Source organism: Ammodytes marinus (genome assembly GCF_949987685.1).
Source record: "Ammodytes marinus genome assembly, chromosome: 22".
Taxonomy (NCBI): Eukaryota; Metazoa; Chordata; class Actinopteri; order Uranoscopiformes; family Ammodytidae; genus Ammodytes; species Ammodytes marinus.
Window position 1 is genome coordinate 18,102,062 of NC_137226.1, and position 17,629 is coordinate 18,119,690.

Consider the following 17,629-nt stretch of genomic DNA (forward strand, 5'->3'; position numbering starts at 1 on the left):
GTGGACATCACCCCCTCAGGTGGTGGCACTGTCTCATTTGATATACTCACCACAATAACAAGCCTGGTTGGAGCCAGGGGAAGGGGGGTCTTGACACACATACAGCCTATCGTTGTGTGTGTGTGTGTGTGTGTGTGTGTGTGTGTGTGTGTGTGTGTGTGTGTGTGTGTGTGTGTGTGTGTGTGTGTGTGTGTGTGTGTGTGTGTGTGTGTGTGTGTGTGTGTGTGTGTGTGTGTGTGTGTGTGTGTGTGTGTGTGTGTGTGTTACACGACCACTTCAGTGACTGAAAGCAAAACTGCAAGCGCTCAGATGACACAATTTTCTATGATTCTGAATAAAGAAATGTCGCTTTTTTTCTCAGCTCTACTCTTTTTTTTTTTAAATATATTTTTTTGTCATTTTGACGAACGGACCCTTTTTTTTAAAGATATTTTTTGGCATTTTCCATGCTTTATTGACAGTGTAGAGACAGAGTTGAAATGGGGCAGAGAGGGGAGTGACATGCAGAGAACGACCGCGGGCTGGAATCGAACCCGGGTCCGCTGCTGGCCGAGGCCCATGGGGGGGATGCCCTACCAACTGAGCTAAGGGCGCCCCCCCCCCCCCTTCTCAGCTCTACTCTGAACACTTTTGTACAGGAACAAAAGCACACTGAACAGAAAGCCTTTTTTTATTGTTGTTTGATATCTGTATGTTTGAATGCTAGCTCTCATGCAGGGCTTAGTCACCAGCCTGTGTCTACTGGGATGAAAGGCTCAGTAAAAGTTAGTGTGTGTGCTACTTACTAAACAGAAGGTGTGATAGCTGCACTATGTGAATGTAAAGTGCTCCTGTATTTTGTTAGCACAGATGGCGCTCCACGTTTCTAATGGCATCTGACTGATATGAATTGAAACGAGGATATTGGAACTGAATGCATGACACAAAAACTAAACAGTAGACAGTAACTAAATATGTACTATCAATACTGGTACCAACCTCAGAAATGCAAATGTTTTGGTTGTTGTGAATGAACAGCCATCTTGACCTTCCCTTTTCTCTTCATTGACTACCCAACCCATATCTAAATGCTCTGCTCCACACATTCACTGTAACCTCTTGTGTTTGTGTGCAGGGATCGGGGGTAACCTGGTGGCCATCCAGTCCAGCAGGTTCTCCACACACCTGCATCTCCACTGTGCTCCCGGAGAGGTCCCAGACGAGGCCAAGGGCTGCTATTACCCCTGCCGCACGTTCTATGGCACAGGTCAGTACCGTTCAGGCACAGGGCATTGTGGCCATTCAGTAAAAGTAATTGAAAACTGGCCTTTCAATCAAAGGGTTCGGGGTTAGGCCAACACAATCCCTGCGTTCCAAATCACATACTCTTTCTTTTTCCTACACTACACACTAAAGTACAGAAGAGTTTTAGGGCCACAGGAGAGAAAAAAAAATCAGATAAGGAAGTTTTTTAATTTTTCATTATGTCGAGAAATGTCAAGAATAAAGAAGAAATACTCCAAAATGCTATTGGAGTTAGTGGGGCATTTATGTATTTTCTCCATACTACAATTGACTTGCATGTATTGGAATGTATCCTAAATCTTTTTTCAATGAACAATGTAAAACAGTAATCTTGTGCAATGTAGGTTTCGGGTAGCACAGTGAAAAAGCTGTCAGGAAGCAGCAAGTTCACAGGTTCAGCACTGTTCCCGGTGAGTGCTGTGCTGCTGCAGCTAATTGCCAGCTGCAGCTGTCTCCGGTGTGAATTCATTCCTTGTTAAAAGTAAAGAATTAAAAAACCAGCAGGACTCTGAATCATGGGGACAATTGGGTGGGCTGATCCCCAATCAGCACAACTTGTCAACAAACTATTACATCATCATCAAAGAGTACATGCACAATTGTATTCATTCCTTTAAACAAAGTAAGGAAGGATATCCTAAACACTCTCCCTTTTCTGGCTTATATTTTTGATTCCGTCAGGCAAAAAAAAAAATTTCTATATAGAGAAACATTTCCATCAGTATGTCATTTTGTTAAGGCTTTACAGAAGTAAAGCAAAACCCACCTCTGACATAAAGCAGAATGCCCAACTCCAGAATGCACTTTCTGTGTTCGAAAAGCCCTACTAATGTCCTCCCTCCTACATACTCACATGTATATTCTACATACTGTCTACATAACGATCGATTGTGTATGCGAGGTTGGTCGGACCGTTTACAGTTACGTATACAGAAGCAATAAAGAATTAAAGAAAAACATTCTGTGTTGTTTGAAAAGACGCAATGCATTGTGGGGGCGGTTGAGTAGGAAAAGTAACCTATCGATCCATACACAAAATCCTCCAGGGAAGTAGGTACTCATCCGGGCATTTCATACACAAACTCGCATACACAAACCACAACATACTCAAATTGACATCTACATTAGTATGAGTAGGATGTTAGTATGGCTTTTTCGAACACAGCCAATGATTATCTCGCATTCACCTTTTTGATTTTCCTCAGGAGCCAATCACCGCTCGGCTCAGGTGCTCCTCCTCCTGGTGATCCCCGGTCACCTGATCTTCCTCTGGACCATCCACCTGATGAAGAGCGGACACACCACACTCACCCCCATCTTCATGTCTGTCTACCTGGCTGCTGCCATGCTGCAGGTGAGCACATGGCCACTCTAATGAGCTTTAATATCGTTAGCCTAATAGCATAATTACCTAGATCATATTTACTCTACTTTTACTCTACATCTACTCTATTCTACAGCTACATCTACTTTTCGTTAGCCTAATAGCATAATTGCCTAAGTCATATTTTAAGGGTTATAGAGTAGGGTAAAGTAGATGTAGAATAGAGTAGATGTATTCTCAAGATGATTATTTCCCCCACAGCAAAACATAGTAGGAAAAAGTTGACACATATACTGTAGTAAAAGCTTAGAAAAACGTTAAGCTTCTGTGTACGCACAGACAGAATTATGCTAATGTTTTTCTTTGTCAGAGTTAAAAATGGCTATAGAAGACAGCACAGGCACAAGCACCAATCCCACCACCAGTATTAGCCACACATAGATGCAGAAAAGACTTTAAGAAGTTGTTTGCATACTGGTACTTGTGCTCCAACACTCATTACACACGTCAATGAGAAGAACAGCAAAGTAAAAATGAACAAGTGACATTTTTTACTGATTCTGTTGCATCGTTGAGGTTTTCCAAAAATGGTCAGAACATCCCTGCATTCCAAATCACATACTCTTTCTTTTTACTACACTACATACTAAAGTACAGAAGAGTTTTAGGGCCACAGGAGAGTAAAGACAAATCAGATAAGGATGTTTTTTTTTCATTATGTCGAGAAATGTCAAGAATAAAGACGAATACTCCAAATTGCAGTTGGAGTTAATGGGGCATCTAGGTATTTTCAGCATACTACAATTGACGTGCATGTATTGGGACATCCTATATCTTTTTCTGGCTCACTAAATGGTAGGGAAGTATGGGGATTGGAACGCAGGACATCTGTCATTAGACATTGCCATGACGCATGGCTGTGACTTTTAATAGCACCTGTATAACTCATTCATCACAGGCACAAACCATAATTGCAGTAATATTTGATCATCATTGTAAAACCTCATCATTGATTCATCTGCTCAAGCTCATCTTACCTGCACTGTTGATTTCCATTATTATTCACAGGCGTCGTCGGTGGGAATGGGCATTATAATGAAAGTCAAATGCGTGGATGTGTGTTTCCAGTTGGAGTGAAGGAGGAGAAGCAGCTCTTTGTATCCTCTGAATCCTTATAGTGTGGTGGTTTTGAGTGATGCCTGAAAGAATCTCACCTTTGTGCTGTTTGAGCAGCAGTTAAGTTAATTATGAAGGAATAATTTAAAGACCTACTTCACCGGTGGGAATATGAAGGTGTATTGAACTCTGAGATCCTATGTAGTATAAATGGGGCAACAATTTTTGAAATCAGTTAATCCTAGCCTGAGAAAAGGCAAGAAAGAGCGTTTTATGGTCTCACTGTCTAGTCCTACATTTTACCATGTGTGACATCACATATGGTAAAATGTATGGTTAGGATTAACAGGACAGCTGGGCAAAGGGAAGACTGAGGGAAGGAAAAACCTCATTCATTATATTATAATAGCGATTTTATAATAATAGAACGCCGGTTCCGTTTGGGTGAAGCATTCCTTTAAATTATGAATAACTACTTTCATTTCTTCAGGTGCACCGCGATCTGTTTTAAAATATTCAGCTGGCGTTGTGTTGTTGTGTATGCATCGAAGGGTTGCTTCGGTCAATAGCTTTTTATTAAGACTCTGGCCTTATCTTAAATGCAGACATGGAACGGTAGGGTAATCCTGGCCACTGCGAAAGTTGGACACTTTCCAAATCAATTAAGTGTGTAGCCAGTAGAGCTGCTTTAAGGGGGACTTTAGTCCCTTGTTAGAACATCAAATGACAAAGACGGGCCCTGTGGGGTTGTGAGGGCACAAAGTTTGGATCCAGGATTTTTCAGTCACTGAAAAGAGGAACACTGATCAATTTATCGATTGGATTGGAGGGCCTTAGACACTGCTTTGCTTTTTTTTAATCTTTAAAGACCTACTTCACCGGTGGGAATATGAAGGTGTATTGAACTCTGAGGTCCTATGTAGCATAAATGTGCAAACATTTTAGAAATCGGTTCATCCTAGTCTGAGAAAAGGCAGAAAGAGTATTTTATGGTCCCACTGTCTAACCCTACATTTTACTAGTGTGACATCACACATGGTAAAATGTTGGGTTAGGATTAACAGGACAACTGGGTCAAGGGAAGAAAAACCTCATTCATTATATTATAATAGCGATTTTTATAATGATAGAACACCTGTTCCGTATGGGAATTCCTGGTATTCCTTTAAATATGGGACAGGATTTACAAGCTAGCTCAGGCTAAAAGGCAGGTACAACACTGCATGTGAATAATGCATATTTTGTACATCTGTCTATGGGACATCTATTGGGGGTAAATTGTCTGAATTGTGCATTGAATGATGGTTTCTGCACGGCGTCACAGCAGCAAGGTTATTATTGTTTATTGGAGCATGTCCCAGAAATTACCCACCCAGAATTTTTCCTCTTCTTTGTCATCTGTGTGTTTTTAACAGAGACAGGCAGACGAGCAGACACTAATTATTTGGCTGACTGCTGCATTTAATATGGAAGCTCAATACTAACAGTAGTTTTTTTTTTCAATGACATATTCAATCCAACCTTTTTTTTTTAATACTGCCACATGGAGAAGTGCCAGACCCTGTGTTAAGAAAATAAAATGTTTTTTCGTCAGATTAAAATCCATCACAATGAAGAATTCATGTGTTTCACTATTTAGTTTTTCTCACAGATGGTCTTTTCTGTCCCAAAACAGTACATTTTCAAGCCTGCACATCTCATCATTAAAACATATACACACAAAACAAAAGGAGGACGCATATTAACACGTTCACATTCATGTCCTACTACTTATAAGCTTGTAGTATACATGTGGCGTTCAATTTTACAATGTTTTTTTTGTCACATTTCGACCTTCCCTATCACTCTGAAAATATCCAATAGTCTGTACCTCTACCCTCTGCTTCATCTAGCTAGTTAAGATAAGATATGATATGATAAGCCTCCATCACAGGGTACATTTGGTTGTTTTTTACAGATAAATAGAAATAAAAATAGCTATACACAACAATAGTAGTGTCTTAAATAATGATATTGCATGGTCTGCTTCTGTGTTACTAATATAACAATAATACTGGACATACCTATTAGGATATATACCCATTTAGTTACATGTCACTCTGTATATCTCCAAACTAAAATCTTTTGGTCCATTTAAGATTTTATGTAATATCCTGTATCCTTAAGTAAAACGTTCTTTCTGTGGGCCCAGATAAAGTTTGGCAAAGATGCCGGTAGCATGGCGGAATTTGATAATGTCATTTAGTTTGAGTGAAAAAAAATGACTTTTAGCAGTCTGCTTCTTTTTAATAGCAATGATAAGCAGCAATTGCACATGCCGGTCTTTAAATAATATTCTATTTAAAGTGAAAATTAGGGCTAGAAATAGTAGCTTGACTAATTGCGAAATCTCCGCAAGCCTCCCGGTCCAGTCTCTTTGAGTGGAAAATAAGAAGAAATGTAGTTGAATTGAGAGTTCTTTATAATTTGGCATACAGTGTTTGAGGGTTTTACACAAATCCATAGAGAAAAAAAAATTAAAAAACATGGACATACCAAACAAGTGTTGGAACATAAAACTAACTCAATACACAAGTCGTGATTTTAGAAAAAATTCTCTATTAGCCCACAGTATATTCACACAGATAAACAGGCGTTGTCATAAAAAAAGTACAATAAAAAAGTACAATAAGCGACGGAGGTGTCACATAAAGGACAGAGAATAGCAGTTCAGCTCATCAAAACATCTCTTAACTCTAAAATAGGCCTCACAAAGTGCACCTGTAATAAATATGTGTGACTATGGTAATGTGACGTTCAATGGCAATTATGATGCTGGGACATTTGATAATACTGAAAATGAGTGGGTCAAATACAGCATAGGTTGAACATCTCTTGCTCTGAAACCCAAACCTCAATATTTCAGACAAGCCCGGATGTCTGATGGTATCAGTGTTGTTCTGATAGATCCGATATCCTGAAGAGCTGCTTGATCTCTTATCCTGTCAGCTGAGGTTGTTGGTGTGTGTGTGTGTGTCTGTGTGTGTGTCTGTCTGTGTGTGTGTGTGTGTGTCTGTCTGTCTGTCTGGCTATGTGTTTGTGTCAAAAGTAAGGCAAAAAAACACAAGCCAACCAAGATTTCTGAGGTTGGACATATCCTGTATTATAAATATCTGAACACTTACTTGATAGATCCCTGTTTTTCTGCACAGCGAATTTACAGTTTCTCTTCTGCTACCACCAAGATGTATAGTGCATATGTTTTGCAATATTTCTGAATGTCAGTGTCCAGCGCATAATGATGAATTTCTAGGAAGACCCTGGCTGTGTTCGAAAAGCCATAATAATGTCCTACTCATACCGAAAGCCATACTAACGTCCTACTCCTACTAATGTTGACGTCAATTTGAGTATGTTGTGGTTCTGTATGCGAGTTTGTGTAGGCGAGAAATGCCCGGACGAGTACTTACTTCCGGGAAGATTTTGTGTATGGATCGATAGGTTACTTTTCTTTCTCAACCGCCCCACAATGCATTGCGTCTTTTTAAACGACACAGAAGTTTTTTTTTTTTTAATTCTTTATTGCTTCTGTATACTTCAGTTTAAGTAGACAGTATGTAGTATATACTTGTTGAGTATGTTGGAGGGAGGACGTTAGTAGGGCTTTTTGAACACAGCTCTTGTGTCCTTGCAGTACTAGCCAGTCTCTTAACAGCGGGAGAGATATGGAGAGATGCCTTGTGTTACTGTTATTGAGCAGAACTGGGGTTTGTATGATGTCCTGCTGATGGACTGTTATATAGGCATGACACAACATGCCGTGGGTAGTTTGGTTTCCTTTATAACGTGGTGGATTCAACTGAAACAGAATAAACCCATTAATTTTGTGTTTAACAGAAAGTGCCAAGATGAAAAAATGTATATATATTTTGCCAAGAGGAATGTTTAGATACATGGGGATCCAGGAGTGACAGCAGATGGTACAGGATATGAGAGCTAAACTGAGTTGGAAGGTTGCTTTTCGAAGAAGCTAACAGGCAGAAGAGAGCTGTTGCTGACTAATATAAAGGACCATAGCAAGAGTTTTCTCCAAAATAGACCCTGCGTTCGTAATCGCACACTTTCTACTATTTAGTATGGTAGAAAAAATATTTAGCATGTCCCTATTCTTGTGGCCAGATTTAGGATGGTTAGTAAGACCCGGATGTCTACTACACCCGGCCAAGATTTTTAGTGTTGAAAACAGCATCCTATTTGGGCGATTCTGACCCACAATCCAGTGTGAACCTGAAGTGACGTCACATCAACGAAGCCTCCATATGAAAACAATGCGACGGATATAAAAGCAAGAGACAAGATCAAGGCGCAATGTTATGATAAGTCATATTGTAAGGGTTATAGAGTAGGGTAAAGTAGATGTAGAGTAGATGTAGGCAATTATGCTATGAGGCTGATGATATGTTACCTTTAAATCACTCACACGGGCCGGATAAAAGCATTGTTGCTGTTTTTGTTGTGTGTGAGAATAGCTCCATGGAGGCCCATTTTAAAACACTTGAAGGAGAATTTCAAAGATGAAGCCATAATAAAACTTCTAGAGTCTGTGTATATTCAAGTACCTTGAGCGTGATTACATTCAAGTCATGCACCAGAAACAAGTTATTTTACAATATCGGATTAACGATGCGAAGCCGCCCCGTAATGGTCTGCAAATCAAGCATTTCCGTGAGCGCGTATTTTTTTTTTTTAAGAGTAACAGCGGAAAACCAATTATGCTTGCCAAGATGATAAAATACCTGCAGTGTTCTGAAGTAGCTAAATAGAGTGACATTAAGTGATGCAGTGTGTGTGTCCCCGTAGGCAGGATTTGCGGGTCTGTGTGTGTGTGTGTGTGTGTGTGTGTGTGTGTGTGTGTGTGTGTGTGTGTGTGTGTTCACTTGCATACTTAAGTGATGCACAGAGGTGGATCTGAGCAAACACAAGAAGGAACTGTGTGCCAGAGAGAATTGCTTAAACCAGACCAATTGAACACATATAACACCCATTATACTTATGATTTTAACATCATTTAAGTCAGTAATTCCATATACTAAGGCCACGGATAGACTTTAACACAGACATTTCTGCTGGGTACTATTTAAGCTGAAGTGCATACACTCCGCAAACTCCACTCTACAGTGTTTTGCGTGTCTGAAAAGCTTCAAACGTGTGAATGCATTGAAGTTGACTCACTGATTCTCGTTTTAATTTTCTGACCATTGACTCAACATTCCAATTCAGCCTTTTTGTGTTCTTTTTCTATTGCCATTTTCTGTCATTACACTTGTCTATGTCCCTAAGACAATTTACAGGAATGACAGTTCTGAGTGTCTGTTGTTGCTTATATTAGTTTGGCCCCCAGTTCTTATCCATGTCCTTTTTTAAAGTTATGGTGCGTAACTTCTGTCTCCCCCCCCATGAGTCATTTTGAGTAATGACAACAACACTGTCGGGCGCGTCTACTTCAGGTAAGCCTTTCGGTGATCGCGCACAAAATTTGATTCCTTCTGCTAGAGGAGCCACGGGGATCACAGTCGAAGCTATCCTCCTACAACAAACAGAACAGTATTCACACCCTCATTTCCAGCTCTACATTTCCAGTCTACCACCAGGCGTAAAGTGCTTTGTAATTGGAGAGAAGATGATACATAGGCAGATGCAAGGCAAACAACGGGCCGTCTCGGGAAATCACACAGCTTTATCTCGGAGACACTTTGTTTCTCTCGTGATTAAAGAAAAACACGCGGAGAGACGGAGAAGGGAGTCTGCATGATGGATCGGCACTCTGTCGTTTTTGTCATTTGTTTTTGAGAAAATGTGAAAATTGGATGCGTCTTAATCCTCGGGAACAACTGACAGCCTGCAACTTTGCACACAAGTCTCTTCCCTGCCCTGTCTTTTGATTGTTTGAGAAAAAAAAATATATGAAAATCTCCCTATGGGAAGCTGTGTACTGTAAATGATGGATTGGTGTTGCCAGTTTTTGAAGCAGGCTATGCTAGGAAAGCAACAATATCCCAACTGTGCCCCCCCCCCCGCCCCTGTCATCATGAGTAAAAAGACAAAGCAATGACACCTTTACCTTTGGGATGGGGATTGAGAGCCTGTAGTTCACCTGTGAGGACGCGTTCACAGTGTCATAACAGGACATTATTGGATTCAGAAAGCAGGAGGCCATTGTTGTTTTAACAGGATTACACTTTCCCATCACAAAAAACACACCACACTTTCAAAGACAAGTTGGCCTGTCGTCGGCAGGTTATCGGAACTCATACGTTTGTGTTGTTTTTCTACAATTACATATCTAGCTCTTGACGCCTCTGATATATCCCTTAGCATGTCAATGTCTTCCAATTGACTTTTTGTTTTGTCTTTAGAATGTTTGCGCTGCCAGCTAACCGGACAGCTCATTTTCCCCCTTAAATGATGGACCCCTCCTTATCTTTTAATAGACGCGTCCTTTTTTCTCAGGGCAGCGTTCCCCTTCCCGTGTGTGGAATAGCCGAATTATGAATAACACTCTTAACTGGTCTCTCGCTTCGGCTGCTCTGGTCATTACTCCTCCTCCTCTGTTCCCACTGCAGTTTAAGTGTTTACGCCGCGCTGCACAGCATTATCAAGCACTTATTTCCTCCCGCCGTCGATAACACAAGCCCTTTTTTAATGTTTCCATCTGGCGTCTCATTCTGCTGTAAGGTCAAAAGCTACACTTATTTTGATTAAAAAATACTCTTTATTTATTGTTTTATGAAAAACAAGATTATAAAATAACAGCCAATAGTTGCCAGATTCAGTCCCATCTCTACAACATATCAGTGAAATGCTTACTTGCTCAAAGTTATGGCGTATTAGGGCTGTCACTTTTTAAAAAAAAACGTAAGTTTCGAATATATTTTGAAGGGAAACTTCTTCAAATTGTCTGAGCCTACATTCTGAGCAGGTCATCACAGTTTGAATATGAACTTTTCAACCCACTTTTCCAACGAATATTTGTAGAGTTTTTACATTTTTACTGACGTTTGCCACCAACCTTACGTCTGTACTGTAAATGTTGAGAAGGATCCAGCAGACGGTTATGTTAGCTTAGCATTTATAAATGGAAACAATGGGAAACAGCTAGCCTGGCTGTTATGTGTTTGTTAATTCACATTTAAAGGGCCTAAATGGATCATTCAATTCCTTCCATGTAAGCATATATACACTTCCTGCAGTGTCTTCATATCATGAAGTCCCAGTCCAACCCTCCCTTTCAAATCACTATTAGCTTTATTGGCATTGGAACGAAACAGAAACAATATACTTCCAAAGCATCACGCAGAAATTCATAACATAAAGAATTCAACAACACTACCAATAATCAAAACCAAAAGCAACAATAATAATCATTTCCATTTGTTCTCTTCCCTTGCAGGTGTTGCTGCTGTTGTGTATATCAGACTGGATGGTTCACTCCATGTGGCGAAGCGGGAAAGACCCGGACAGCTTCTCCATCCCTTACCTGACCGCCCTGGGGGACCTGCTGGGCACAGCGCTGCTGGCCCTCAGCTTCCACTTCCTCTGGGTCATAGGGGACCGAGACAGTGACGTGGGCGACTGAGGAGGAGGTAAAGGCCTTTTGACAGTGAGGCGTTTGGGCTGAGACGGGGGGGGGGGGGGGGGGGGGAAGACTTTGCCGCCTTGACATCTCACCATGTGGGAATGTGGGGGGGGGGGGCGCTCTCTTATCGCTGGCCGGCACATTCCTTCTTGCTTCACCTCACTGTAAAAACCACACCATGGGTTTTTGAGAACTATTTTCTGCTCCTCCTGGCTTGGTTTTTATACACACAAAAATACATACATTTAGACTGTTTCCCTGGTACAGCTTTTTTTTGATCTGCACACAAACTTGCATATCATCTTGTTAAGAGGAAGCAAGAGGAACATACCAGCCCTACCGCCCCAGAATGCTGAGGGAACCTTGTTGCTGTTGGCAAGGTGTTGTACTCTTTGACAGCTGAGCATCAGTCTTGGCTCTTCTACCTATGTCTCTTTTGCAGGTGGATATTTTGGGGTTTCACCAGCCTTGTTGTAACTACATATTTTTTTTTGCCTGCCTTGTGTATTTTCATGAATCCAGTGGAGAGACACAGACAGCTGGGCTGGAGGCAAGAATGTCAAGTTTGCACCAGAGTTAAAGGTGTACTCAGCGATTCTGGAGAACGCTTGTTGTCAAAATCTGTGAATATCTTCTCTGATTTGAATACAATCTGGTGTTAATTCACAGCCTTGGCTCTGTGAATGGATATGTTAACAAAGTGGCTCCGACCGACCCATCGTAGCTAGCAACATGTCTGTTTACAGAGCATAGGCTTTGTATTAACACCATATTTATTTTCAGCACTCTCCAGAATTGCTGAGTCCACCTTTTAAAACGGGAATGACATCATTTTTTTATTAATGGTACGATACATCTGCAATCTCTTCCTGTGTTTACCTGTTTATTAGGGCCCGAGCACCGACCGGTGCGAAGCCCTATTGAAACCGCTAGGATTTTTATTCTTTTTATTATTATTATTATTCTTATTTGTAGTCATTTTTGGCACTTTTCACCCCCTTCCATTCATGCATAACTTGAAAAACTTTGCGTACCCATCAGACCTGCAAAAAATTGCAATGTATCAGTGGTTCAGGATTTGATCTCAAAAATTGCGCCCCCTATGGCCAAAAACAGTTTTTCAGGAAATGCATGCTCAAAAATTGGGCTAGAAGCCTGAAATTTTAGGACAACATGTAATGGCCCAAGGCGCACATAAATGCAATTTATATGTCATTAGCCAAAATCAACAGGAAGTCGGCCATGTTGGATTTAGTGCCTAAAACCGCCACTTTACATCTTTTCGCATTTCGACGAAAGGCTCCTAGAGTTTTGACGGCAGGGACGTCGAACCACTTCTCAAATACTCAAAACGCTTGCCCGATGGTAAATTGCGAAAAGATTTCCAGAAGTCCATAGTACCAGGGAGCTATTGGGGGTCAAAGTTCGCGTAAATACGCACCTCATGAAACTTTAATTCATCATAACTCAGGCTGTGTTATACCTAGCTGCACCAAATTTCAAACCCAAATATATCTTTGCAGGCCCCACAAAAAAGCCTCTTGAAGCCCCGCCCCAAAATCAACAGGAATTTTTTAAAAGTGAAATATGTGAATAGGGGCGGGGCTTAATAACACGTTGGCCATAACTCCTTAATCGTAGGTCCTATCAACATCAAACTTGCTGGGTATGTGCAGAAGTCATGTGGTAGCAGATTAACCCATAGGGGGCGCCACAGGGGCGGGGCTTAATAACACGTTGGCCCTAACTCCTTAACCATAGGTCCTATCATCATCAAACTTGCTGGGTATGTGCAGAAGTCATGTGGTAGCATGTCCCTCGAAGCCTATCGCGATTAACCCATAGGGGGCGCCACAGGGGCGGGCCTTTCCACAAATTGGCCATAACTCCTTAACCGTAGCTCCTATCATCATCAAACTTGCTGGGTATGTGCAGAAGTCATGTGGTAGCATGTCCCTCGAAGCTTATCGCGATTAACCCATAGGGGGCGCCACAGGGGCGGGGCCTATCCACAAATTGGCCATAACTCCTTAACCGTAGGTCCTATCATCATCAAACTTGCTGGGTATGTGCAGAAGTTATGTGGTAGCATGTCCCTCGAAGCTTATCGCGATTAACCCATAGGGGGCGCCACAGGGGCGGGCCTATCCACAAATTGGCCATAACTCCTTAACCGTAGGTCCTATCATCATCAAACTTGCTGGGTATGTGCAGAAGTCATGTGGTAGCATGTCCCTCGAGGCTTATCGCGATTAATCCATAGGGGGCGCCACAAAAATCACCCGACTCTGATTGACTTGAAATTGATTACACATGTACAGCTCATGGTGCTCTACAATATAGCCTCATGGTCCTCTACAATATAGCGGCAACTTCCGCGCTTCCGGCGACAACTATCGCTGTGCCGCGCACCCCGAAGAGGAGGAGACCGCGGCGCGTTCTCTCACGCGGTCGCCCGGAGCGCCGAGGACGGCCAGCACGGCGTGCAGCACGGAGGTGCGAGGGCCCGGTCATCACTGCTCGCAGTTTTAATTTCTATTTGTTTTTGTGTTTTGCCAGTGTCCCAATGTGTTCTCTGTGATACAGTTGTTATGTTCCTATTTCAATATGTTTAGTTATCCTCACACTGTTCTCTGCAAGGAGTAGAACACAATTCTTTTTTTCCCCCGCCTGCACGTAAGCAAACTTGCACTGTTGCCTTTTGGCCAGAAAATGTGCATGTGTGTTTTACTTTTTATACGTACAAATGTGCGCTTATTTTCTTTCAGTTAAATGTTCTAACCTGCCTCCTGACAGGACATTAGATCAGGGGTTCAAGTCCAGTGTAACTGTTTTTAATCTGAATTGAGAAGTTGAATGATTTTGCTTAACCCCTCCCCCTAAACAGTGTCTGTCCAATCATACGCTAGGCGACAAGGGGCAGGTCTATACAGAAAGTTATGGGATTTCCCCACATGTTAAGGGTGGTATGGACAGCGCTGTATTTCGAAGCAATATTGTCATGTAAAAATATGTCGGATCGGGCTGTCCTTTATTATCATTCCAAAACTACAAAAATGGAATCCACTGTGTAGTTCTTCCTTGTGTGGATTTTTCTTTATCATACTAATACAGTAGGGCTAGTTGTGCCTCAGTCATCAAGCATTAAACCATGTATGAAGCCATCAAGTGCATATTTCAAAACCTATATTTAAAACCCTGTCAGCTGGAAATGTTTTCAATCAAGCTAATGCTAGCTTAATGAGCTAGCTAGCGACAGTTTTCATCTAAAGCAAAAACCACATAGACGTATCCTTTATGTGTGTCCTTCATCTTTTACAGCCTTCGTCTCTTGTTTATATTGTGTACATGTTAACAGCACTTCCCTGACACTCATGTAAACCAAACCATGGGGAAAGCATTTATATATTTTGATAACCCGTGGCCCCTTCTAAATTAATTTCCTGTTTGTCCTATATATGTTATCCTCGACAGGGGGTCCGGGCCAGTGGATATTTGCACAGGAATCACACGCTGTTTACAGTGCCTATATGCATGGTCTCTACTAGTACATGCATGCACACAGTTAATCAACAGTTATTTTTTTCTGTCAACTTATCAGACCAATATCATATTCAGTGAAACATACCCCTGATGACATCATTTCTGCTCAATTTAATTTCCCTGTTCAGAATGTGTTCGAAAAAGGTCAGAGAATATTATCATACTAAAAAAAATAACCTCCTAAACCAAACCACTTCCTTAATCCAGATATTCCGCAGCATATTGTGTGGCTCTCTCCTATTCCAATACGTGCCTCTTGAGATTTCAATTGTTAAAAACAAGGTATTTTTTAATATGTCATACCGCCATGAATGCAATTTTTTTCTTTCTACAGCATTATAATAACTGTGCAATGATTCCCTTTTTGTACTCACTTGTACAAATTGTATTATTTTTTTCAAGAGATTTATCCCAAAACAAAATATCCAACATGTTATTCAGTCATGAAACTAACTACTTCTATCGAGGTTTTCAGAAACAAGAGGGTGAAATCAATTTGGGTTCAAAGTGGATTTTTGTTTTTGGTATGAGAACCTTTTTTATTTGCTGATGTGGCTCATAAAGGGGCTAAAAAAATGTTTAAAATAAATAAATTGTCTTTCAACTGAAAAAGCCTCTCATTTCTGGTTATTTCTGGCTGCCAAATAGCCTTCCTCTTATCCACGTGGGCATACAGCACTACTCATTACCACACTGGAAGGCCAAGACAAGCTGTCAAAGGAGCTCTGAATACAGCAGATGAAAGCTATTGAGCCAGACCTGTGATTCAAAATGAACAGTAAAGAAATCCTCAGTCCTCTGCCTGAAGTAAGCCCCTAGATATAATCTACCTTCTCAGATGGTCTCCATGACAACACGGCCCGGCAATGCTCCCCCCCCCCCCTCTTTCTCTTGACCTTATGCGTTTGGGAATACATGCATTTCTGCACAGATGTCACACACACGCCCACGTCCAACACATGCACTAGCTGTTACTCTTTAGTGGGAATTTAAAAGGATTTTTACCAAGAACAACATAACCTCATGGAAGATTTCAATGTCAATTTAACAAGCTTTATTGTATCCCAAAATACATAGTGAGAATCCTGTCTTATTGGTATGCTCACCAAACTATGCAGGTGAAATGGGATAATTGTGTATCTGCTCCCTTTCAGGTCGGTAATGGAGTCAGACAGGGGAGCATTTTATCTCCTATTTTATTTAATTTTTATATGAATAGTCTGTCAAAAGAGTTAAAAATGTGTAAAACCGGCTGTATGTTTGGCAGTACAGTGGTGAACCATCTCATGTACGCGGATGACTGTGTGCTACTTAGTCCAAGTTCAGCTGGTCTGCAGCAGCTCCTTGATGTATGTTCCTTGTATGGAGAGCAACATGACATCAAATATAATGATGTAAAGAGTGTTATTATGATCTCCAGAACAAATGAGGATAAACATATGGTTTTCCCTGACTTTAAGCTGTCGGGTCATGTTTTAAAAACCTGCAGTCAGGTGAAATATCTTGGTCATGTGATCACTGACACACTGAGTGACGATGAGGACATTCTGTGTCAGTCTCGCATGTTATATGTGCAAGCAAATGTACTGATACGTAAGTTTGGCTGCTGCTCTGATGATGTGAAGCTGACTCTATTTAAAGCTTATTGCACACCGTTATACACTGCACATCTGTGGTCAAATTATAAAAAAGCGAGCTTTCGGAGGTTGCAAGTGGCATACAATGACTCTCTGAGAATTTTGTTAAAACGGCCCAGATGGACCAGCGCCACCGAAATGTTTGTGACTGCTCGAGTTAACACTCTCCAATCTGTCTTAAGAAAAATCATGTTTAAGTTCATCTGCCGTCTGAATAACTCAGAAAATCTGATTGTTTTGGAACTGACCAACATTGCATTTAGTGCCACACGTTACACATCACTGCTCTGGAAACACTGGTATAAGTGTCTTTTAATAGGGGGTTGCTAGACAACCTTGTATGTTGTTGTTGTTGTTGTTGTTGTTGTTGTCGTCGTCGTCGTCGCTGTTTGTATTGTTTTATGTTCTTTTGTATTATCTGGACTTAGAGTCTGTAATAAAAATTATCTATCCATCTATCTATTGGCATGAATGTAATAACACAATTGTTCACTTGAACATACAGTATTCGATTGGCCAGTTCGTTGTGTTCCCAGATGGCACTGTGATGTCAAATGACCACTTTGGTTCCTTTTTTTTATTTTATTTTTGGGCCGAATGACAAACTTTTAAAACTGGTTAGCCAACCAAGCCTTCCATACCAGCTTAAAATAAATCTCACTTTTCAAAACTCGATGCCACAAACATATTGGTCGGTACTGAGGTTCTTAGAAATTCCAAAGCCATAAATCTTTATACTTTCACATGCTCACAAGATATTAAATGGATCGTTTGAGAGAAAAGAAGACATCCGTCATGACTTTGAAGCAGTAGCATATCCAGAAGTATTGGGGATGGGTGGGCGTCGCGTATAATTGGGTGGCAATGGAATAATTTAAAACTATCTCTCTATCTTAGTCTGAGATACACCATGAAGAATGTCAGCCCTGAGTTCTGTTCTATTCAATAATATATGAAATAGCTCTTTTAAGATTACATTACGTCTTGACAGTGTTTCCAGTTACAGGGAGAGCCTGATTTTATAGCACCTTAGCTTGTGAAATGCTAAAAAAGAAATGCTTGATTTTTCTCAGAGAAATGTAATGATAAAAGAAAATAGAGAAAAATATG

At 40.9% G+C, this 17,629-nt stretch overlaps 1 protein-coding gene across 1 annotated transcript in view; it reads left to right on the forward strand.

Moving 5' to 3' along the window:
* slc41a2b (solute carrier family 41 member 2b) overlaps positions 1–11,363 on the forward strand; it is a 37,472-nt gene extending 26,109 nt beyond the window's left edge. Inside the window, exons 10-12 of the mRNA XM_080050763.1 lie at positions 1,115–1,246; positions 2,490–2,638; positions 11,154–11,363. Coding sequence (XP_079906889.1) covers positions 1,115–1,246; positions 2,490–2,638; positions 11,154–11,339 — 467 coding nt within the window. The 3' untranslated portion in view covers positions 11,340–11,363. The remainder of the gene's footprint in view (positions 1–1,114; positions 1,247–2,489; positions 2,639–11,153) is intronic.
* Positions 11,364–17,629: the final 6,266 nt, after the last annotated feature.